At 38.9% G+C, this 26,157-nt stretch overlaps 1 protein-coding gene across 1 annotated transcript in view; it reads right to left on the reverse strand.

The window, feature by feature from the left end:
• myripb (myosin VIIA and Rab interacting protein b) overlaps positions 1 to 25,641 on the reverse strand; it is a 348,507-nt gene extending 322,866 nt beyond the window's left edge. Inside the window, exons 1-2 of the mRNA XM_084399265.1 lie at positions 25,349 to 25,641; positions 12,744 to 12,925 (exon numbers count right to left, since the gene is read on the reverse strand). Coding sequence (XP_084255391.1) covers positions 12,744 to 12,853 — 110 coding nt within the window. The 5' untranslated portion in view covers positions 12,854 to 12,925; positions 25,349 to 25,641. The remainder of the gene's footprint in view (positions 1 to 12,743; positions 12,926 to 25,348) is intronic.
• Between the last annotated feature and the right edge of the window lie 516 nt (positions 25,642 to 26,157).

Genomic DNA, 26,157 nt, shown 5'->3' on the forward strand with positions numbered 1-26,157 from the left:
GAATCAAGGCGTTCAGGCTGCAGACTGCACAGAAGTTGCTGTTCTCTGGAAAAATCTGTTGGGCTGATACAGCTTGTTCCTTATTACGCAGCATGAATTGGTTTAAATATGATTTTAATCTGTTTTTAATCAGTCTGAAAGACATGGAATGGAATGATTCTTCTCCATTTTATAAATCAGTTTTGAAAGTGTGGAACTCTGTCTTTCAAGTAAGGAGAGATTCAAACCTTGGAAGGTGGATAAAAATTGAACCACTCTTTAACAATCCTCTAATTAATACAAGCAAATGTGTTGAAAATGAGAAGTTTGCAAACATCAATGGTGAGAGCAGAATGCAAATGTTTGTCTAATCTCAAGAATGGAAATAAGTGGAAAAGTCCCCAAGAACTGTGTAATTTGATGGGCATTAAGTCTGTGAGATTTATGGATAAAATAATGAAGGAAATTGTTTCAGTTCTTCCTTCTATCTACAGACAAAGTATAAAAGAAAATCTCTTTCTTCTACTCAATTCATCATAACTGGCTGTCTGTTGAATTTTCACAGCTGATTGCAAAAAAAAAATTGCATCAGGAAAAAATTCTCTAATCTCTATTGTTTTTCCAAAGGTCGCATCCAGGAAATCATTAACCTCATTTACAGTATACAATTGGTCTTCACCAAATTGAGAAAGAATATCCGATGCCTCTGAAAACTTGTCATCATCTTCCATGTCATCTTGTTCATCAGCATCAGTTAACTGGGACAAACAAATCTGCCCAGTATTTCGTGCATTATTTGTAACAACCTTTGGTAACTTAGAACGAAGACTCTCTTCGTCTTCATTAACACCATCATTACCATCTACACATGGATTGTCTCTCTTTTCAGAACCAACTAAACTGCCAGTTGAGTTTCTTTTCTTCTGACTGCTCGTCACTTCATTTGCATTTTCGTCTTTGTTTTTCCCATCAATTGTTGTTTTGTTTGGTTCCTCACTGATCACTACATTTTCACCAACCTGTACACTAGAAATAACTTCAATATCATTTACATTATTTTCTAGCTGTGTTTTGTTATGTGGGTAAGCAATATTTTTATGTCCAACGTCTCCACATTCGAAACATTTCAAATTTCCAGTACTCGCGTAAATCATGTACGATTTACCCTCATGTTTGATTCGGAAAGAAATATCTAGCGTTTGTTGATCAAGAAACATAAACACCTGACGCCTAAAAGACAGCACGTGTTTTAATGCTTCATTCCTACACCTCAACAGAATCATTTTTACTTCACTGGCCATTTTTCAAACCTCAAAAATAATTTTAACACATTAGCACATTTAGCACATTAGAAATCGTGACTCTAACAGATTGCGAAACAAGCGGTAACACAACAGTAAATGCTCCATTTACCCAAACGCCAGTTTCAATTCGTTTACTCACCAAACTTTCAAAATTTAAAACGTATGTGATACTCGAAATTAAGTTAATCAATTTACACACAAAGCAAAATAAAACTTAAAGGAAGGAAACCTTTCCTTTTCCTTAAAGGAAAAAAACAGTAGAAACACCCAAATAGCTCTTCTCACCCGTTTGTTGCTCCCATAACCCAAACCCCGAGCATGCAAAGCGAGAGAGAGAGAGAGAGAGAGAGAGAGAGAGAGAGAGAGAGAGAGAGAGAGAGAGAGAGAGAGAGAGAGAGAGAGAGAGAGAGAGAGAGAGAGAGAGACTTGACTTTCAAAAACTTTTTTTTTAAAAACACATATTTTTTCCTTTCTTTCCTTCAATTTGTTTTTAAAGAAAAACAACAACAACAACAACAAAGCAACCAAAAAAGATTACCAGTGAAAAAACAAACTACCAGATTCATGAACAGTAACTTTTAGTAAAGTTGATTAAGTAAAAAGTAATTGCTTCTTTAATACCCCATATATTTCAAATAAAATGAATTTTTTTTGTTTTCTGATAATACGTGTATCAGTAACTACTCGAGATTTTACCAACGATTTAAACAACATCACAGAGTCAACATTTTGGTTCTCATTCTTGCACTGATGGGATTTCAGAATAGCAAGTTTAGCTTGTCCCAACAAAAAAATGGCAAGCTTACACTCCCTTTGCCAAGACCGTCTATACCTATTTCCAAAAATAAACAATGTCTTATTGAATAAAAACCCAAGTTTAGACATCTTTCCATCAAGCAACACGAGCAAAGGCACTAAACGAAAACAATCACAAAATAAATGAAAAACATTATCAGTATCATTACAAAAATGACATGTTGATAAAACCGACGTATTAAACCTGGAAACAAAATTATTAGTGGCCACATGAATGTTCCTCCACTTCGCTTTGGTATTGGAGGCTTATATAAAAGTCTCCAAGAAGGAGTAACTTCCTCAGGGGCAGAAAGATACATCCTCCATTTACTATCAACTCTTTTCCTTAATTGCTTACAATGAGCATCTTTTGCACACATCTGATACAAAATCTTTTTTCCAAGGGATTGAAAATCCAAAACTTCATAACCCTTCAACAAGAGAACCTGACCACTTATATTAATTTCCAATTTTCAGGGTTTCACTTTTAAAACAGGAAACGTCTGAGGCACTGCATCATTATAAATAGACTCATTTAAAAAGGACAAGAATTCAGAAGGAAAAGAGGCTTTAAAACTATTTATAAAACCATCCATAGTCCTTACTGATCTAAGACCAACTTGGTCAGCAAGAGTCACTTTTCTCTTTTCCATTGACCATTGTGCAAATCAAGCAAATCAACAATTCTTATTATCCCTGCTTGAAAACATTGCAATAAATGAATTCAATACATTTGATTGTATTTTAAACAATGGATTAAAAAACAAAGGTTCAAAAATACCATAATGTTCATTGTTATCTCTTATCATCTCAAACAGTCCCCATACTTTCAGCACTGATGCATAAAAGTCAACATAAGACAACCGAGTTTCTATATCATAGGACTTTTCAATTAGAAACAACTGTCTGTCCAGCTTTACATTGGTCATATTTTGAAGCAAAATGAGACTAAATGGTATCCAAGACACCCTATCTGTCCAATAAAGTATCTTTTTTAATGTTTGCAGTCTCATTGCCTTCATCTTTGACTCCACGTGAATGAGGCCTTGTCCCCCTTCTGCTACCGGCAGATGAAGAACTCCAGGTGGAAGTCAGTGATGACCGTTCCAGAAAAAGTCAACAAATGCCTTCTGTATTTTTATGAAGAAATCTTTAGGAGGGTTCAAAACTGTGAGTTTATGCCACAGCATTGAAGCTGCCAGATTGTTAATGATCAAAACTCTTCCTCTGTATGAGAGCTGAGGAAGAATCCATCTCGACCTCTGGATTCTCCCTATCACTTTGGTCAGAAAGTCCTTCCCAATTTTTCTCCATATACTCATCAGTCCTAAAGTAAATCCCAAGGATTTTAAAACCATCTCGAGTCCACTGAGACTGTTGAGGTAATTGAGGAGGTCCAATTTCTCTCCATTCTCCCATCAATAATGTTGTACATTTCTCCCAGTTTATACGTGCACATGATGCTTTTTTAAAGAAATTTAAAAAAATCTTTAAGTTGTCTATATCATCAACATTGCGTACAACAACAGTGACATCATCAGCATATGCTGTAAGTTTTACAGGGGTTAAATCTGGATAACCAGAAATGCTCACATCATGTAGTCTATTCCTTAAAGAAACCAACAATGGTTCGATTGAAACGGCATATAGTAATCCAGAAAGCTTAAAACCAAAAGCTTCTAAAGTTTTAAAAAGATATACATGATCAAAGGCTTTTTCTTGATCAAGAGAAAGAAAACCTATGTCCAATGCATTTATTTTCCCAATAGAGACCATATCTCTTATCAAAAAAAAGATTATCAAAAATTGTTCGTTTGGGAATACAATAGGTTTGATCTTCATGAATAACACTTGATATAAATTGCTTTAATCTGTTTGTTATAGACTTTGACAATATCTTCAAATCAACAGTTAAAAGTGATACAGGGCGCCAATTTTTCATTTTTTTTTACATTTTTAGGGATTAGTGTCAAGACAGCTCTTCGGCAGCTCAGAGGAAGAATCCTCTGATCAAAGCATTCTAATAAAACTTCATAAAAATCCTGTCAAATTCCAAAAACATTTATAAAACTGCTGTCAGGCCATCTATCCCAGGAGACTTTCCAGGATTCAGCTCTAAAACAGCTTTTGAAATCTCAGAAAAATTAAGAGAACTCTCTAAATCTTTTTTTTATCTTGCTCTAAAACATGAAGAAGATCACATAGAAACTCATTTACAACTGATTCTTCACATGCTTCTGCCTGATACATTTTTTTTATAAAAAGACAAAGCAACAGCATTGATTTCTTGTTGATCAGTTATTTCTTGTCCATTAGGAAATTTTAACTGATGAAAATGAAGCTCTAGCATAAGTTCTGCTGGGAAGACTCAATTGTTACGTCACTTATTACCTTCTCATCTTACTCTCTACTTACACACGTCTGAGTTCGCAGATGCTGACGCTTCAATTCACCTCCATCCTCCCCACCACCACCAAGATGGGTCTTTCCCTCCATCCTCCCCAACACCACCAGGATGGTCTCTTCCCTCCATCCACCCCACCACCACCAGGATGGTCCCTTCCTATACCTTGCAGGGGGTCGGCTGCGCCCCTGCCTTCGTCTTCAGGATTGCAAGCTACGGACGGGGCCTACGCCAAAGAACTTGATTGCTTGTTGGGCTGTTAATAAATGTTTAATTGTTACAGTATTTATTCTCCCGAGTCTTTCTGGTAGACTTTTTTTCTAGTCCAAAACAAAAAGCTGTAGGGGCATCCATTTCATTTAAATGAGTATATCTTACTCTAATCAAAGCTCCTTTTCCTCTTTCTTCTAAAAGATTCTTTAAGAGAAATTTATTTATTTCAATATATGTGAAAGATTAATCATCATTATTGGCTTGTAATTTCAATTTGTATTGACTGAAGTATATTTTGTTCCAGTATCTTCATTTTCTCCTTAAGGGCTCTGGTGCTGTGAGCAGTATACTGTTGACAAAAAAGTTTTATCTGTACTTTGCCTATATCCCACCAACGACTTAAGGATGAAAAACTGTCTCTTTCCTCTTTCCAAGCTTTCCAAAAGGAGTGAAAAGCATGAATAAAAGAATTATCCTGGAGTAAATTATTATTAAAATGCCAATACGTAGAATAAAATTTAATACAAGGAAGAGAAACAGTCTCTGTCAGTAATATAGTGGTGATCAGACAAGAAGTTTGGTGAAATAGAGACACCAAAAAATCTCCCCCGATTATAAGCCTTCACATAAAACCGATCAAGTCTTGCTGCTGATATTTCATTAGAATTCTGTTTGAGCGAGGTATACTGCCTAACCCCTGGAAATCAATAAAACTATGATAATTAATTAAAGACCTAAGTGCTTCAGCCGAACAAGCATGAGGTTCCTCATTATTCCTATCCACAGCTTGATCTAAAGTACAGTTAAAATCACCCCCCAACCCAATAATCTTATCCTGGGAACATTCTGATACAGTTTCAGAGAGGTTTTCAAAAAAAGATATACGTTCATTCCCTGTATTTGGTGCATAAACATTAAAAAAAGAAAAAATAGAATCTCCTAAAGTAATACCCACTCGTAAAATCCAACCAGAAATGATTTCAGACACAAAAGCCTGACTATTTACCCGTGATGAAATGATGTTTTATTAACAAAGTTCGGGAGGAACACGTTCTAATGATCAAACAATCAAGTCATTCCAACCAGCTGTCAGCAATCAGTAATCAACAGGTCCACTCAATCAGCATGATTAAAGGCCTATAAATACTCACAGTCGACTCACCCATTATCCTTGACAGTTTTCAGCATCCCTCCACCACCCCATCTCCTCACACTTACCTGGTTATCTTCCTAACCAAGAGATACGGGGGGAGTACTCTGGGTTCGGGCCCAATTTCCGAGCTCGGAGCCCTCCCCCCGGACAGCACGCCAAATACGCATAACTATTTATTCTCTGATCATTCGTAAGTGTGAACTCGTGAAAGAAGTATTGCAACACCTGTGCTTAAGTTTGAACCATGACTAAGCAGTGCTCTACCCTTCCATTCGGTCATCCATACTTCTGATTTTGAATGTTCGTATGCGTCTCTTGTAATAAGACTATATCTGTCTTTTTTAACTGTAATCAAATAATGCAGCTCTCTTCTCAATGCCCCGACAACCATTAATATTAAAAGGACCAATATTAAATGAAGTCATGGGGATAAGATAAAGAAATTCAAAGAGCAATAGCACAAACACCACAAAACTCATCATAATCTTAATAGTGTTTCGCAGATCGAGTCTTCATTCTTTTTCTTACATCACACATGAATTTCTTAAGTCGATAACGTTTTGGTTGATCAAGTTCCTCTAGCTTTTCTCATGGCATGACTTGGAAAATACATTAAAATTTTTGGTCTCCGTTGATTTTTTGTAGAATCAAGAAGATGATTCAACTGTTCAGCCGTGTAGTAGGATACATTTGTTTTAGAAGTGGAACTTCCCTGAGAGATTGCATCAATGCTGTCTCCGCAACTATCTGAGTATTCATTATCAGAATCATAAAGAGAGCGTCCATCATTTTCCAAACCACTTCTAGAATCATTATGCGACAAGTTATCTATTTGTGAATCCATCAAATTTGTTGCTCCAATGTGCTCAGAAACCCTAGCGCTATCAGCACCAGCAGGTTCTGCACCATCCTGTTTTTCTACACGATCACCAGCAACATTTTCACTCAATACATCAGTAACAATGGGGACCACATCAGAGTTATCGACACAACCAGACGAACTAGGTTCACTAAGCCTGTCACTAACTTTTTCAGAGTTATGATCAGTTTTACTTTCATTGTTTTCATCAGGAGTATGATTTACCTGCTCATTAACAGTGACTGACTCATCCCCATGGTTAACTTGTTCAGCGTCCTTCTTTGTGGGACACGTTTGTCTAGTATGACCATGCTTTCCACAGACAAAACATCTCATTGTGTCGGAAGTAATAAAGATAGAATAATCCTTACCCAACACTGTCAGCTTCACTGAAACATTCAAATCCTAATATTCAGCACTCAAAATCATGAAAATGTGTCTTCTAAAAGACATGATGTGTTTTAAGTCTGGGTTTTTTATATTCAGAGGAATCATCTTCATTAAACTGACGATTTTGCCATAACACACATATTTGAGTATGGAGAATTAAACTGATCTGTTTCAAGAAACAAAAATATTACTTAATTGAAATCAATATTATTAATATATTTAACACACTAAGATTACTCAATTAAAACAATGCACCCCTCCCCCACCCTCACTCAACGGTTGAGTGAGCGCGGATTGTTTGAATTCTCTCCAGTCCAGAACAGTTCTCTCTTCTCAGCGTCGCAGAATTGGTGCTTTTCCTCTGTGAAATTCAGGTTTGTGTATGCTTTATTTTATCTATCATTACTGTGCTTTAAAGGTGCAATGTGTGATATTTCTGAGGATCTATTGACAGAAATGCAATGTAAGATCCATTACTATGTTTTCAGTGGTGTATAAAGACCTTACTTAATGAACCGTTATGTTTTTATTAACTTAGAATGAGTCATTTATATCTACATAACCGCGGCCACCCCCTTCTATGATTCTATGAAGGCCGACATATCGTGACGTCATGTTTCTACCGTAGCCGACAGCGAACAAACAGCGCTACAGAGCGCGTTTCGTCACTAACTTGAATGAGAAGCAGCAGAAAAAGACGCAGCAGAATACTCAGGTTTTCCCTGACTCTGCAAACGTGGAGAAAAACATGCTGTCTGAATGACGCCTCGGACATCGTAACGTTAGCTATTTCGATTTGATTTGAGCAGAGGAGGTAATCATGGAGAGGCAGAGGCGATCTAAAGCTTGGCTTTATTTTACTAAACGAGACAAATTATGCCGTTTGGAATAACAGGGTTTTTCCTGCATTGAACTTGTTTTAGCACCCGCCAAAGCGAATTTTTGTCCCGCCAAAGTCTTATTTGATCGGTGAGTAATATAGATGAACTGCTGCGTTGTGACAGGGCGCATGTTTAACTGAAAGAAAGAGCAGAGAGAGAGAGACCTGGTCGCGCGCGCGACTCTCTGTCTTCGGAGCCATGCAAAAGTGTAAACAAGACTTCACCGTCTCCAAACTAAGCGCTGTCTTGCTCTCTCTCCCTCGCACATATTAATCAAAATAAATCGAGACCAAAGTTTCATGTGGAGCATTCGGAGATTTTTTTTTTTTTATGAATTACCGCTGGGTGTGAATTGTGCTAAATAAGTTGCTTTATCTTCTCTGAAAAGCGTTCCGGACATTCAGCTGACATAAAACAACACTTTAATTAAACGAAAAAAACTATCCAGTGATGAAATGTTTTCTGTGTTGACACCAGACCGTAAATAGACCGTAAATAAGGTTCTATTTATTACATAAATTACATAAAAAGTACAGTTTGCTTACTCAAGCTTAAACTTTAAAATAAATAAAACCACTTGTTTTTTTGAAAAGCATATGACTACATTTCCACACAATGCTATCAATAATCGATAAGAGAATCGTTAAAGAATCGGATCGATAAGCAGAATCGTCAATGGCATTGATATTGATAAAATCTTATCAATTCCCATCCCTAGTACAGTCAGTGAATAAAAGACTAACACAATGATGAACAAGTAAAAATAACAATTGCAATAACATGTGGTTTTACTGAATAATTAAGTAAATATAATTTAATATCAAATATAATATAAAGAAACCTCATTGCTTGACTTGCTACTCTCTGCTGACTCAGACTCAGACTCAGACATCTTCCGATCCTACGTCGGCCACCGTAGCTTCTCATTCGAGTTTGCAATTTGAAGGATAAGCCATGAGTGACTGGCTGTTTGCAATTCGCAAATCTCACCACTAGATGCCGCTAAAAATTACACACTGCACCTTTAAATAATTGTATTTAATGCAAAACAACATACAGAGGCGTAATTCGATACCTAAACGAGAGTGCGCCTGTCTTTTCGCGTGATTGAAACGCCTTGCATAAAACACACGACTTCATTCCTAATGATAATGAATATAATTAATTTGGATGATATAATGTCCTCAGAACTGTGCACTGTTTGTTTATTGGCAGGTTATGGAGTCAGTCGCTCGCAGTATCTTTCAGCTATGAGTGAAACTCAGGACGGCGGTCTAAAGTTAGAAGTTCACCCGCAGAGCACTAGTCCATCTCTGGCACGAGAACCAGCGCTGGTCCAGTGGAAATTGGATAACAGACTGGTAGATTAAACTTGAATTAGGCTACCTGAATGTTTAAATGTTTCATTTTTTCTTCTAAAATGTTTGTTAAATGAGTTTAAATGTAGCCAATTTTGTATACATGTTAAACCAGTGTAAAATATGCTGTATTGCTGTACTTATCGACAATAAAGGCCAATGTCATGTATACTGGTGGTTGTATGGAATACTATTTTACAAAGGTTTAGAGGAAATAAAAAAAATGAATATTACTCATAAATATTGTTTTTTAAATGTTTAAATGTTAAATTATTTCTACTAAATTTTATTTGTTAATGTACCAGATGCCGTTACTCAGATTTATTTATTTTTTACTTGCATTTACTCAATTCATACAGTATGTCATTGATTTCACAGCTTTAAAATTTATACACAAAAAAATTTGTGTAAAAATGTTTCACCAAAAAAAAATTGTAAATCATAGTTAAACTTTTTAGAGTGTATAAATAATCACAGAGAATAAAATGAATTACAGAAAATGTGTGAAAAATAATAGAACATAGAACACAATGCTCCTTTGCTACACCATTTTAATTCAAAAGAAATCAGATCATCCATAGATTTATAAAAATTAGAATCAAATCAAAACTCTAGACTTTATAAGAGTTGAAAACAACACAGTAACATTCTGTCCAGTCCTTTGTTCAATCTTATTTTTCCTACTTGAATAGATAGCTAATTTAGCTTGACCCAAGACAAAATTTACGAATTGACAATCAATTTGTCTATTCTGCACATATTTAGCACCCAAAACAAATATCTCCTTGGAAAAAGTTTCATTAAAAGCATCAAAAAGACTTCTTAACAAATAAGGGCTTTAATCTAGAGCACTCCATAAATGCATGAAAAACAGTCTCTCTTTTAAAGCAAAAAGGACATTCAGAGCTCACCTCAGGATTTAAAACAGAAATAAAAGCATTGGCAGCTATTGCTCCATGGAGAACTCTCCATTGTATATCTCCTACTCTCTTCGTTAACGGTGGCTTATACAAAACTCTCCATTCAGGCTTAACATTATCATGCAATTTTAAGAAAGAACGCCATGGTGTATCCACTTTGTCATCTAAAATCTTCTTGTTAAAAACCAAAACACAAGCTTTGTACAAGACTTTCCCTTAACCGAAAAGAAACCTAAACACAAAGACTTCCCAATTTTTAAAAACAAACCCATTCAATCATCTAGTTTGGGAGAGAAGTATATAGTCGGAAAAGGGTCTTCAGTATTAGGAGTCTCTACTCCTGTAAAATAGTCTGTTAATAATTGTCTCTCTTCATTTGTAAGAGCAGACTGCCACTTTGCCATCAGTTGAGCAACTATACGAGTTGAAAAAAAATCCCAAATGAGATGTTGTTTGCTTAATGTTCATGAAATTAGGTCCAGCCACATTTAGCAGAAGTCTTAAGGTGGTGTTCTTGGATTTGCAAAGGACATAATTTAGTCCAGGAAAACTGCGTTTCAACAGCAGAAATATCCAAACGAGCTCCATGTATTATGGGTTCGTTTAACAAACCAGAAGAGTGATTCCGTACACGGTGTCCTTTGTTGATTAAAAAGACTTCATACTTTAAAAAGATTACAATAAAAAAATTGGCATATTGGAGGCATCCAGTTTTAGGGGGTCTAACAAAAAGAGAGATTTATCCATCTGTAGGCCTCCCAGACTCCGTAAAATAGCACATGCAGCCGCTCTCCAACCAAAGTCACTTGACCCCGAAAGAAGCCTTTGTATAAACTGTAAACAGAAAGCTGCTGTTCTGCTTTGCAAGTTTATCAGTCCCTGTCCACCTTCTTCTTTAGACAAAAATAAAATGCTCTTGGTGTAATTTATCCCAGAAAAAGTCCACCAGTAAGGCTTGAATTTCAGTCATCATTTTCACAGGTGGATCTATACATGCCAGCTTATGCCAGAGAGAGGATGCAATTAAATTATTGACAATTAAAGTAACCAACTCAACAAAATGCATCTTATACATATGAGAATAATCAGACACACACACACACACACACACACACACATACACACAAAAGTATTACTTCTTCACAAGTCAGCTTGAACTAAGATGAACTGAATGCTCTAGTCAAATGAACGAAAGATACATTAAAATTAATTAGTATTTCATGATGAAATATTATCTAAAACTCAAAACACAATAAAATGTGACTAAAAAAACATGATACAAATACACAACCCAGTTGAGAAGCACTCAGAAAATACACTGGCCATGAAAATATATCCTTTTCCACAGACAGTGAGGCCCTTAAGTGGTCTATGTCATGCTGTTGACTCATCAAAACAAGAAGCCAAAAGATCAAGACCAAAGTGAGTCAAGTCTGACAATGTTCAAAATTATAAAATCTCAAGATCCATAACCTCTGCCCTCCAACAATCTAACCCTGCAACAAACTGCCAAACTGAAGTGGATAACTGATGGATAAGTAGAACCATATTTTGGCCGTGAGAACAATCCACATCCACATGTGCATTCCACCTAGGAAATGTAATAGCAATAATTTTCCGTTCCACAGCTTTAGAACATAAATATCATACATCAAAGTTAATGCCCTGTGTTAAGTTATTCTCTGCAGAGTGCACTACAATTTCTGAATGCATCAATAAGACAAAAGAAAAAAAAAGAAAAGAAAAGACCAGCAACACCAATAAAAGAGATAAAGACAGATAGCGAAAACGAACCGTATGGAAATATATGGGTTTCCAAATTGGTATTAAAGGGATATTTCACCCACAAACCCACTCATTTACTCACTATCTTCTTATTTTCATTATGCTCATTAAGATTTTTTTTATTTATTTTTTTATAAACTTTTGTTGTATATAAAAACTTGACTTATATAACTGGCAAAATGTTCAGGTTGCTCTTTTCTATTCAACAAAGGTGTATACTGTAGCAGCTTGATCTGTTGAAGACAAAGAGAACCATAAAAAAGTACCGTCATAGTGGTCCATACGATTTGTACGCAATATCAAGTTTTCTAAAGTTTTGTTTGAGAAACAAAGCCAAATTTAAGCTGATATTTGCTGAAAATCATTGTAGCTCTTAAATTTCACATTTGCACTTAATTCAACTCATCACATCATTATTGGCCACAAGACCTCAAACCTGGCACAGCACATATTGAGGCACTCTCTTTGAATTAGCATTAGAGCAAATTATGACAACATTTTCACTAAAGGAGGCTTATAGATGGCAACAACAGGAAATGAGTGTCATCAGAGCAACTTCACTGAGTGTCTTATTTTTCCTCATCAGCCAATGCAAACAAGCACACAAACACAATCTCACAATCAGATACACACTTAAGAACTGCAAGTTTTAAAACTTGCGAAAGAAATAAAATCTTGACTGATGTCTCATATTACTGTTACCTGAGTCTCTCCTCTTCCTTCTTACGGAGTTGCATGTCCCTCTGCACCACTCTGAGCACATGCTCTGCTTCATCATTGCTCAGACCGGACAGGTCCAGTTTACGTCCCATCACTGCTTCAGAGTCAAGGGTCAAGACGCTGGAACCACAAATGGTTGTCCTTAAATACTTTCAAGCTAAAGCCTGGAGGTGAGGAATAAAAGAGAAATTAAAGTCATTCTGTGTTCTATTGGTCAAAGTTTTCTATACAGTAGATTAGTGGCATCAAATCTTTAAAAGCATTTGTTTTCTCAGTTACATCTGTGGAATAATCAGTGTTTGTTACTTTTGGGTGGACAGAAATCCTGAATACAAAGTCTATTTTTGTGATAGAAAGGAGTCACTTGCGCTTCAGCCTGGTTGGTGCTCACGGAACAGGACGCAAAAATCAAAAGAGGAGACCCAAGGTCTAGCTAGGACCAAGGAACAGGACCGGAGCACACAACGTTTTAAGTGATTTCTATTGGTGTAAAACGACTAACGTTTCGACGCCCATGCGTCTTCTTCAGAGGACTCTCATATAATCTCTTTTAAACCGCATATTAAAAAAACACCACAAACAAAGAAAAATACGGTTCGCTTGTATTGCGTCGCTAGACACATTGGGAAAACTCATTTTTCACAGAATACCGAAGCCTTATTGAATCATGCAGTGAAATTGCATGAGCCAATGGCTGTGCAGCAGAACTGCACAAACCTATGGCGCTAAATATCTATATAGCTATATATCTACCCATCTATATAAGTGGGCATTTCGCCGTAGGATCTCAGAATAATTCTTCTTTAGCTATGAAGATCTTCTCCTCGCTGGACTCTGAGACTAGACAGAAGAAGCCTTCTCGCCATCGAACAAGCTTCGCAGCGGAGAAAGATGATTTAGCGACGCCCTGCAAGCAAGCTGACAAGCAGGGGTAGCATAGATGTGTAGAAATTAAAGCTGAAGCTCCAATCTCCTCCTGAAAATCCACAAAAAAGTCTGTTGGTGCCTCAGCCACTTCCTTTAGAGAAGCTGTCAATCACAACTGTCAATCATGACATTTCAGTCACATTCCCGGTTTTATAGCATCAAATAACTCAGACCAAACTTTTTTTTTTTTTTAAACGAACACTTAAACTTACATCAGCGTGATAAAAACTACCTAAAAGGACAGAAAACATCTTTGTAAAAAAAAAAATTTGAAGTGTAATTTGATTGTTTAGTTTCCATCGCGTCCATTAGACTACATGGAAAGGGTGGGGATTATGACATATACTGGGACCAACCAACGGAAGGCGATCGAGACGCGTTGGCTTCACTTTTCACGACTTGTGCGGCATACCTGCAGTGAGGGGATTCCCTCTGAGCATGCTGCTTGCCGGGGCCATGCCCATCCCAAGCCACGTTCATCAAAGACGGTCGCTCTTACTGTGAGACCACGAGTCTCGCCTCGCTGCTTTCACGGACCACTTTCTCTAAAGAAAACAGCTCCTCCCCTCGTTCTCCATTGTTCTCTTTCTCTCAAGCATGAGACTAAGAAACAATGGAGTCGCAGGGCTGAGTGAACGAGACTAAGTGAGCTCACGCTGGTCCATTTCCCCGTGTCTCACTCTCCCTGCTGCATGGGGATTCCCCAGCGAGCACAGCGCTGACAGCACATCAGCTGAGTACAGCACTGACTGCTTGGCAGCTGAAAATGACTCTTCTATCCTATGACTATCAGGTGACACTCATAAAGCATATCTCTATCCAAAGAGCATCTAATCAGCCCTCCTGGGAACAGTTCTCAATTCGGCCCAAATGCAGGCCAGGCTCATGCCAGAGCGCGCTCTGACAATTCAGCAGCTTGCTGCATCTTTCAGGGTCAGGGCAATTCAACCTGTGCTCGCTGAGAGCAGTGCACGTGCCGGTCAGACTGAACCTAGGGGCAGACATGCTGTCTCGAGGCAATGTGTCCTCAGAAGAATGGACAATCCATCCCCAGATGGTTCACATGATCTGGAGTATGTTCGGGAGCGCAGAGGTCAACCTCTTCGCCTCAGAAGACAAGTCTCACAGCCCAATATTTTTCTCAAAAGACAAAGATGCGCTGGCCCACAAATGGCCCAGCCTTACTCTATATGCCATTCCCCCGGTCGCGCTGCTTCCTCAGGTCATCAGATGGATCAGGGAGGACAGACGCGCAGTCCTTCTGGTGGCCCCTCTCTGACAGAACCGGTCATGGCTCCATTGGTCCGTGGGCAATTCCCCTATGCTCCTGTGGCCGGCCAGTCTACAGGCAGGCACAACTTAGTTGTTTGTTTTCTGAAGGGGGCCAGAAGGCTGAACCCATCTCGTCCCCTCACTATTCTAACAAGGGTCCTTAGGGCCCTCAGGAGCCCTCCCTTTGAGCCGCTCCAGTCGGCCGAGCTGTGGTCCCTTTCGCTAAAGACCACCCTCCTGCTAGCCATAGCATTGGTCAAGCGAGTGGGTGACTTGCAAGCCCTCTCTGTGAGCATGTCTTGCCTTGAGTTTGAGCCTAACGACTGTAAAGTCATCCTCAAACCAAGACACGGCTATGTACCTAGGGTGTTCTCTACTCCGTTCAGAGCACAGGTAATTACTCTCTCTGCTCTTCCCATTTCAGAGAGCGATCAGGAGTTGCACTTACTCAGCCCTTTTCAAGCCTTAAGAGTAGCCCAGTTCAGGCAGTCAGAGCAGCTCTTTGTGTGCTTTGGGGGCAGCACCAAAGGGCATCCTAGCTTATGCTTCAATGGGCCTCCAGTGCCCCATCGGAGTGAAGGTCCAGTCCACCAGAGGCATGGCCTCCGCCTGGGCTTGGTCTAGTGGAGTATCCATTGGCAATATCTGTGCAGCGGCTGGCTGGTCCTCGCCGTCCACCTTCACCAGATTTTACAACTTGGGCATCCCTGCTCTACAAGCACGGGTCTTGTCTGTTTAGCTGGGCTTTGACCTCTATGCGAGCTCAACCCACTTGAACCCTTTCCCTTGTGGCTCCGACATAGTAGTACCTTAGTCTCGGACAAGTACCTCGCCCTATCTTAGCCTTGCTGCCTTCAGGGCCCGTATCCTCAAGTGTCTTAGGCCAGGGCCATAGAACAATTGTCGTTCTGCAATTATATCATGGGACTATTGGACTGGATTCCCAATGTGTCTAGCGACGCAATACCATTGAACCATATCGATAGGTAACGTACTTGATTACTAATGTAACCATGGTTCCCAGAGATAAAGGGAATAAGTATTGCACAGCTGGCCGTGCTATCATGCTGCACAACTCTGTGTTAGTCGTTTCAGTCAAACTATTCTGAGATCCTACGGCGAAATGCCTGCTTATATAGATGGTAGCCCCGCCCATTTCGGAGGGCTTCAGCGCCATAGTTTTGTGTATTTCCGCTGCACAGCCATTGGCTCGTACAGTTTCACTGCGTGATTTAACAAGGTTTCAGTATTTGGAGAAAAAGGAGTTTTCCCACTGCGTCTAGCAACAAAATACTCTTTCCCATTATCTCAGGGAACTGAGGTTATGTTTGTAATCAAGTACATTTCTCTACAGAGGGACCATATAAACAGATATAAATGCACAAACATAAACCCATAAAATACATTTATACTAAAAAGTTCCTGAAATGCAAGTCGGTTATCTTTAACAAGCAAACAGGCTGTCTGAGATAACAGCACAGAGCACACGTGGATTTGGAGATGCATTAATGTGCTCAGCTAGGTTATCGGGAGATTCTAACTGTGGGCCAAGATGTGTCTCTCTCTCTCTCTCTCTCATTAAAGTCCTACATGGGGAGGGGATAGAAGAGATCAGGACAATTCAGAATGGGTTCAGCAGAGGTGAACAATAAAAGACAGACAGATAAGAGAAAGAGGGTGAGAGAAATATGCAGTATAACAAACAGGAAGGCTACAGTACATTAGTCAGGATTTTTATAGGACAAATCAAACATAGATGTTTATTCTGCTAACTGAGCAGTTGGGGTGCACATTAATGGGGGTACTGTGTGTGTGGCTGCTTATTGATAAAGAGCCATGAAATAAAATAGGAAACAAGAGGAGACTGTGTGGAAGGTGGGCCAATTATAGGAAGAGACAGAGATGGTATTACAGAGAAGGAGAGGGGGAGAGATGTTGACAAAGAGAAGGAGAGAGAGTGTATGACGTTAAATGCAGCCTCTGGGTGATGACTCAGTCAGCTGTGCCCTTTAAGCTCCACCAATCACATTACACTCCACCTGTTTACAATCTTCTCTCTCACACACATACAACAAATACACACACAGATATATAGGGAACTATTTTCTCGCCAGCATTTCAGAAATAATCAAATATGCGGAAGTCTAATTTCACACACAAGTACCCAAAACTCATCACACACCTCTATATTAAAAAATCCTGGAAAGATTTTTCAGTCTGATAGATGCATCCAATAGTGCTACCTAACTATGCATATACTAGACAAAAACTTACCACTTAATAAATCGCCTGATTAACAGTAAATTATTTTTGTTTCTGTAGAGATTCCGTTCACCTGTAGAGTTAAATCCGTGTAGGAATGAGGTTGTAATGCATTAAAAACATGCAATACAATTGTAAATGTCCATAAGCTAGCAGGCTAATCGGCTAACAATATGCTAGGCTGGTAATCTAATAGTTTTTTGCAAAACATAAGCAAAAAAAAAAAATGCAAAGACCAATAAATGTTTAAATTCACAATCTGTAGCATTGCTTATAATATGTAACATATAATTTAAAAAGACAGTCAAAATACACTTTTTAAAGGATTTCTAATCAGACACTGAATAGAGTACCTATTAAAAGTTATTTTTATATATTGTCATTTTATTTATTTATTTTTTGGCTTGTGTGTAGCACATTGATGATGAAAAGAGAAAATATTTTGCAGAATGAGAAGCAATAACAATACAGCACAGGGGAATTTGTGTGCTGCAGATGAAGGTTGTTCTAGAGGCCACTGTCACAATCAAGATTCCTGGTGGACATCTCAGCTGCAGCACATGCATACAGTATACAATGACCCAACATAACCTTGTTGTTTTGTAAACACCATCTGTTCATAGTCGAAAATTCACTTACTGGGTACAGGTTATTAAGAAAAAAAAAAATACATAAGCTCTTTAATCTATAACAAAACTGTGTCTTACTCTCTTTGTAATGGTTTACCGTTTGTAGAGGCTGCATGATTTGAGGTATCATTCATGTCCATAGCACACACAGCATCAGTAATAGTAATGTTGGCATTAGCAAGCACTAATCACTATTCAAAGTGTTAATCATAATGGCATGGAGGTTAATTCACGAATGGGGCAAATTAAATTACTATGTAGCCATAATCAAAAACACTTTTAGCTCACCTTTGCCGATGGCAATGCCCAGGTTTCATAAATAACAGTCTGCCATTTTCTCAGAAAGATATCAGGTATAAATTCCCCCTACAAATAAGAAACATGGTGTGGAGTAATTGCTTTTCTCTCTTTGTCATTTGGGTCGTTTGTATGCACTAAATTATGAAACTGAGGAAAAAAATGTGTTCTCTTTTAGGCTCAAACGTAACTATCCCAAACGTAAGACTATAGCCTCCGTTTCAGCTCATGCTGCAGTGTTTGATTCAAGTATAATTTTTCAGAGCTGCTCAAAATACCCTGAGTGCAATTTTTCACTACACAAAAGAGTTGGATCACAGGATTCTTGCTGCCACACGCTAGTCGCCATGGTATCATGCTTTAAATTAAAAATTTTGCCCATGATGTTAAAACTTATTTTGAGTACATTAAGTACATTATCTGGAAAGCACTGCGTTTTAATGATCACTTTAGACTCACAAACGTTCAAAATCATAAACAATGGGAAACCATCTTCTGAACATTGTTCTAACATTTTAACACTGTAGCGAAAGCAAAAACTCTAAACATTATCTATACAACAAACCCATATATTATTAAATTATAGAATATTATAATCATCTAAAACTTTTTTTCACTTTGCATGTCAAGGGGTAATTAACAGTCAGCTGGTCATTATCTCAATTTATTACATGGCTCTGTGGAATACTTGATTCTAATTGGTCAATCGCGCCATCCAGTGGTAAATTATTCCCAGATAACAACCGCTCAAAACAGATAACGCAGGCTCATCCGGGTCACTGAATTCAGCAGTGCTATACGCCTGCTAGGAACGTTTTTTCTTTGTGGAAGTTTTGTGTTTGGTGAGCTAATAAAATATTAAAACTCAGTCGAATCAATATTTTGTGTACAGTTATTTAAGTATGCCATCCAGTATCGTGGACTCACTCACTCTTGTTTCATACAAACGCAGCTGCTGCCATTTTGTGACTATTGATTTGTACAAACAGGAACAATTTTAAAACAGTTCTCAGAAATCTGAAATCAATACAGTAATTATGTGGCGAAATGCTGTGTAATAAGTGATATGAATGACTGTATACCGTATCTCTAAAATGTCTGTTTAGTTTGAACTTTCTGCGCTGCAACGGTTCTCTCCGCGCAAGCTTTGCGTTTAAAGACCTAATAAAATATTTCAACTCAGATCAATATTTCGTGTCTAATTATTTACTTATGTGGCAAGTAGCCGTGTAATAAGCAGGATAATGTACATCCAGCCGGTGGTTCTCTCAAAATAACCCCCTTCAGGCTGATCCTTCGCTTCGCGTCGGGGTCCTCATCATCCTGTCGGGGGTTATTTTGAGAGAACCACCGCCTGGATGTACATTATCCCTTACATAAACCACAACTGAACCTCAATACAGGTCTTAAATCACCCTGAATGGGTTTATTTTGCAATTATAACTGCACATTGTCCAGCTTTTTACGTGACTACTTGGCAAGGAAATAAATAAATAAATGGACATGAAATATGGATTTGAGAAACACAAAACGATTATATCGTGCTCTCGTAATGTACAGTGATCAATTAGGCAGTTTAACAGTCATCATATAAAAATATTTGACCACAGAATGCTGAGATTGGCAAATCAGAATTAATTATTCCAAAGAGCTGAGTAATAAAATACTATAAGAAAAGGTATAAACACTAATTCAGTGGTTAAACAGCTATGAAAACCCCACCAACATGCAATGTCTAAAATGGGTACTAGTACTATGGGTAAAGTAAATCACTAACTCTCCCTGCTCTTGTGACCAAATCTCCTTCACGACAGTACTAATAATCCATAAGCGGTCCTGTGACCCTTTCTTAACGGTGTGTGTTCTGTACATCCCCAAAACAATGCGGCGAAAACAGCAGGCATTAGTCTGTCATTATACATTTTCATGTTGAATCAAAGCAGCTGTGCAGGCAAGTTGGCTCAATGCATGCAGAGAGGATGATTCATTGACCTGTCTTCATCCACCACTAACGCAACCATGAGGCAAAATGAAGTGACACACAGATGTTACATTCACACAATGCATTCTCCGCAAACACTCTCTGTGTTCAGCTGGGATTTACAGTACAACACTACTGCAATTGTGCAAAAAAGTATGAATGAATGTAAAAACAACAGCTCTCTCCGGGAAGAATACAGCATAACAATGATCAGAAGGGGGAAAGTATGGCAAGCTGTTGTAACATTTATTCCTAAAACCTATATTTACACTGAACAAAATTATAAACGCAACACTTTTGTTTTTGCCCCCATTTTTCATGAGCTGGACTCAAAGATCTAAGACTTTTTTCTATGTACACAAAAGGCCTATTTCTCTCAAATATTGTTCACAAATCTGTCTAAATCTGTGTTAGTGAGCACTTCTCCTTTGCCGAGAAAATCCATCCTCCTCACAGGTGTGGCATATCAAGATGCTGACTAGACAGCATGATTACATTTATTCATTTAGCTGACGCTTTTATCCAAAGCGACTTACAATTGCTATATATGTCAGAGGTCGCACGCCTCTGGAGCAACTAGGGGTTAAGTGTCTTGCTCAGGGACACATTGGTGTCTCACAGTGGATTCGAACCCGGGTCTCTCACACCAAAGGCATGTGTCTTATCCATTGCGCCACCACCCCCCAATTATTGCACAGGTGTGTCTTAGGCTGGCCACAATTAAAGGCCACTCTAAAATGTGCAGTTTTACTGTATTGGGGGGGTCCGGGGGGGTCTGAAAACCAGTCAGTATCTGGTGTGACCACCATTTGCCTCACGCAGTGCAACACATCTCCTTCGCATAGAGTTGATCAGGTTGTTGATTGTGGCCCGTAGAATGTTGGTCCACTCCTCTTCAATGGCTGTGCAAAGTTACTGGATATTGGCAGGACCTGGAACACGCTGTCGTATATGCCGATCCAGAGCATCCCAAACATGCTCAATGGGTGACATGTCCGGTGAGTATGCTGGCCATGCAAGAACTGGGATGTTTCACCTTCCAGGAATTGTGTACAGATCCTTGCAACATGGGGCCGTGCATTATCATGCTACAACTTGAGGTGATGGTCGTGGATGAATGGCACAACAGTGGGCGTCAGGATCTCGTCACGGTATCTCTGTGCATTCAAAATACCATCAATAAAATGCACCTGTGTTCGTTGTCTATAACATACGCCCATACCATAACCCCACCGCCAGCATAGGCCACTTGATCCACAAAGTTGACATCAGCAAACCGCTCACCCACACGACGCCATACATGCAGTCTGCCATCTGCCCTGTACAGTGAAAACCAGGATTCATCCGTGAAGAGAACACCTCTCCAAAGTGCCAGACGCCATCGAATGTGAGCATTTGCCCACTCAAGTCGGTCACGACGACAAACTGCAGTCAGGTTGAGAACCCGATGAGGACAACGAGCATGCAGATGAGCTTCCCTGAGACGGTTTCTGACAGTTTGTGCAGGAATTTTTTGGTTATGCAAACCGGCTGTTGCAGCAGCTGTCCGGGTGGCTGGTCCCCCCCGGACCCTCCCATTACAATAAAACTGCACATCTTAGAGTGGCCTTTTATTGTGACCAGCCTAAGGCACACCTGTGCAATAATCATGCTGTCTAATCAGCATCTTGATATGCCACACCTGTGAGGTGGATGGATTATCTCGGCCATAGGCGTAGATTACGCGGGGGACGCGGGGGACGTGTCCCCCCCACTTTTTATAAAATGTAAATTTGTCCCCCGCACTTTTTCATAGGGCAAGTGTGTCCACGACAAGCTGAGGTTTTCGCGGGTGTGTATAGCCTACATCGAGATTTAAAATCCAAAGAGTCAAGGATAGTCTATCTACGTGACTTTCACGTTTCCATGGTAATCAGTCACTCGTGCATCACGACACGCCCATGCTCGCACCCGCGCGCAATCCATTTTTTTCATAGAGGTCGCAATGAGTTCAAAACGGCAAAAAACTCTTCAATCCTTTTTCAAGAAAAAGTCAAGCACTGTAAGTAACTTAGTTGTCATGTGGTATCCGAATTGTGTTGCACAATGATGAATAACTCTGCCTATTTCTCTTGTTGAATAATTAACAAGTTTTGTTGTAAATTGAAAATATTCACTACCCGCACAAACGTGCACTTATTTTCAATATTTTTTTATTCGTAATGTCTATTATTTTCACAGATGTTATCAAAGCCCTTCAAATTAGAATGAACATGGTGATTGTTAATGCTGAGTTTGTATTTTCATGCATTAACAGCCTGCTTGAATCAGGCAGCGTTGTAACATGTGTAGCCTACATGGTGACAAACTTTAAGTTCTCTTGAAAAAGCCTTACCAGAAAGTTTTAAAAGCTTGAAGTTTGAAGGTTTTCAATTGGAAAGTTTTAGTTTAGTAAGACAGACAGACAGACAGACAGACAGATAGATAGATAGATAGATAGATAGATAGTAGATAGATAGATAGATAGATAGATAGATAGATAGATAGATAGATAGATAGATAGATAGATAGATAGATAGATAGATAGATAGATAGATAGATAGATAATAATAAATAGGGAATCACAGATAATGCAAGGATGATTCTGATTTAATTTCATTTAATGTTAAGTGGCGATTGATAGCCTATAGTTGATAATAATACACTGACGGTAACAAAGTTTCACTGTTTCAATTTGAAATGAAAGATGGAGCATAGGCTACATTTAATAAAATTAAGGAAAAAATGCCCTTTATAAAGATAAAAAACGTATTCTGATAAGAGTGTTTTCCAACAGTTTGAAGGGAGTTTGAAGTTTGAAGGGAGCCTCTGTTTAGTCTATAGGAAATGTAATTTTGCCAAAAGAAGAACTTTTATTTTAAATAAATGTTATTTTTAAAGCAGCCTACTTCAGTGTGATATTTTACCATATTATCATGTTTAACACTGAGAATTTGAATAATTGTAATGTGATGATCAAATATCATAGGTTTGGGTGGTTGGCGGGTGGATTATTTATTTTTAACAGCAGATTCGGGTGACACAAAGTGCACCAGATTACTGAATTTATCTTTAAAATGTAAAAAAAATCTTCCAGGGGGGCATGCCCCCGGACCACCCTAGAGGTACCAAGCTCCACCCACAAACACAGTAGGCTATATGATGGTCTACAAAACATACAAATTTAATTATCTTATTATTAAAATACATGATTAGGATTTTACCACCTCCGCCTAGTTTTGAGCCAGGAAAAACCCTGCATGTGCAATATAAAGTACTGAGCATCTTTCTTTCTTTCTTTCTTTCTGTTTTATTGCTTTAAAAATAAATAGCATATTAAGCCAATTAAGCAAAAACCTGTCAACAAAAGTTGGAAAAAACTGGTATTACACTTGACATTCTGTCCCCCTCACTTTTGAAATGATGGCTACGCCCCTGATCTCGGCAAAGGAGAAGTGCTCACTAACACAGATTTAGACAGATTTGTGAACAATATTTGAGAGAAATAGGTATTTCATGTACATAGAAAAAGTCCTAGATCTTTGAGTTCAGCTCAAAGAAGGTTCTACTCTGTGGTTGTGAATGAATGTCCGTTCAAGTCCTCCTGGGAAGTTCGTCCTTACGAGGTGGGAAGTCGTGTTTACTACAGCAGGTGCGTTTAAGGGTGCTTTCACACTTGGTTCGATTGTCTGTTCCGAACCCGAGTTCGATTGCTCCCCCCTCCCCCTGCCCCCGATGGACTGTGTTCACATTATATTATTTGCATCCGAACCGTGGTACGCTTGCATCATTAAGCTGCAGCTGGCGCGTACTCGTGTTGCTTGGTAACTGCTATGAAAAGGCGTCAAAATGGATAGAATTGCTCGCTTCACATTTCTTTTTTTTAACCTTTGGTTTTGTTTTCAAAGAAAATATACAGAAACACACTTGCGTCTGTCTGCCGCAAAAGTATTAAAACCGTTCCAAAGACAGCGGGATGTCCGCCGAAGACAATTTTTGTGGAGGCAAGCAGAAATCATCTCTCTGCTTGCATGCGTCAATCCCTGTTTTCGTCAAGGTAAGCGTATAGACCCTTTTACAGTTGTTAAACACACACGCACGCAGGCACGCACCACATTATACGTCATCAATAGCGGTTCACTTCCGCGATTTGGTACGATTGCGTTCATATCAGCAGCGAATCGTACCCGAGTTCACATGAACCGTACCCCAGACCACCTTTTTAAGCGGACTCGAGTACGGTTCGCGGGTGCGCACCCGAGTTCGGAAAACAGCGTTCACATCATCCAAACGAACCGAACTATGACGTCATTCGAACCCGGGTGCGCACCAAAAGTGCTAGTGTGAAAGCACCCTAAGTCACTTTCGTCGGAGCAAGATGGCGGTGTACTTTCTCTTAATTATTTACACAAAAATACAGCAAGTTTCTTAAACTCTAGTTCTAAAATATGAAGAACAAAGAAATGTGCATCAGGTATTCTTTGCTTTTTTATGTTTTTTAATTAATTTATGAAACCACTGCAAACTTTATTGTTACATATTGCATTGTTATATTATAATGCCATCATATTATGTGTAGACAATTAGCTTAATGCGCTGTAAATGCGCAGACACGCAGGCTGAATCCAAAATCGCCCCCTATACCATCAAATAGGGCATTATTTGAGGGGACAGCCATTTGTAGTGGTGTCCGAAACCATAGTGGACGTTATTGAGTGCACTTATTCAATCCCACATTGCACAGCAATAACGAATGTAGAACCGATGTACACTCAACGGCTGTTCGAATTCGCTTACTCTTTTCTTCAAGTGAACAGTAGGCTATTAGTGGACTAACGTAGGGAATAGTGAATGAGAGTTTAGGGGGCGATTTCGGATTCAGCCACAGTCACCAGGCACCAGGCATCAACAAACAGCATCCACCTTTTACATATAACCTTTTTAAGTGAACGTTAAAACGGCTTGCCATAGGCAGATGACTAAATGAGTCAGGTGCACCTAGAACACTTTGCATGTAAAATAAATCGATAACTGTAATAAACACGCGTGGTCACATAGACAAACATTCACCTCTCTCCATCCTCTCATTGTATTGGTCAATTGTACAATTCACACAGAAACTTTTGCACATTCATTAACGATTCAAACAGCTCAAGCAATAGGATCCAAACAGAATCAATGTGGCATCTGCACAAACTTACGTGAAATAAATGTCCGCAGGCTACAGACGTCCACGCACTGACAGCGAGGTTGGTTTGGCTCGGTTAACTTCCATTGATCGGTGATCTGTGATTTCCCACGCAGGCACACACAGTCACGCGCTTTGACTTATGGGGCGCCGACTGGTGCGAACTGATTTACAGGATTTCCGCAATTACAGCAATATAGCTATTTACTAATATCTGCAGCGGATAAGTTATTATTTGATGAATAAATGAAACGGCTAATAATTGATTAGCCCTTAATCAGACAGCTTTCTTTTCCCCCTCAGTGTGGCTATCTCCTCTCAGACACATGGTGACATCCAGCGGCTGCTTGCATCCTCCTCCAACACCTGAGCATCCTGCTGATCAGCCAATCACAGCGTAGGGTTCTGCCCGTTTTTGAAACATCCACTAACACACGCAGAACCAGGCTACTCCACTCCATCCTCTCTCAAAGTAAAGGCGACTGAAAAGCGAGGTAATCGAATTGGTAATGTTGCAGTGCATATCAGAGAGCTTAATTCAAATAAAGCCACAACATTTCATTCATTTGGCATTACTGTGAGTCCAGGAACTTTCAGCTAGATAATATAAGTAACTCAGTTCTTAGATGGATTGATGATTGGATGTTATAGATAGAAAAGGAAATATGATTAGACAGATGAAGAAATGAATGGATGAATGGATAGATAGATTTACCTTACAATATTTCACAAATCTTTTCAATCTAAAAATGTTGTTTTAATCAAAATAAATAAATAAATTACCATTATGCTCAGATGCAGTGTTTAAATCAGAAAGTTAAA

This window comes from Rutilus rutilus (genome assembly GCF_951802725.1).
Source record: "Rutilus rutilus genome assembly, chromosome: 24".
NCBI classification, from domain to species: Eukaryota; Metazoa; Chordata; class Actinopteri; order Cypriniformes; family Leuciscidae; genus Rutilus; species Rutilus rutilus.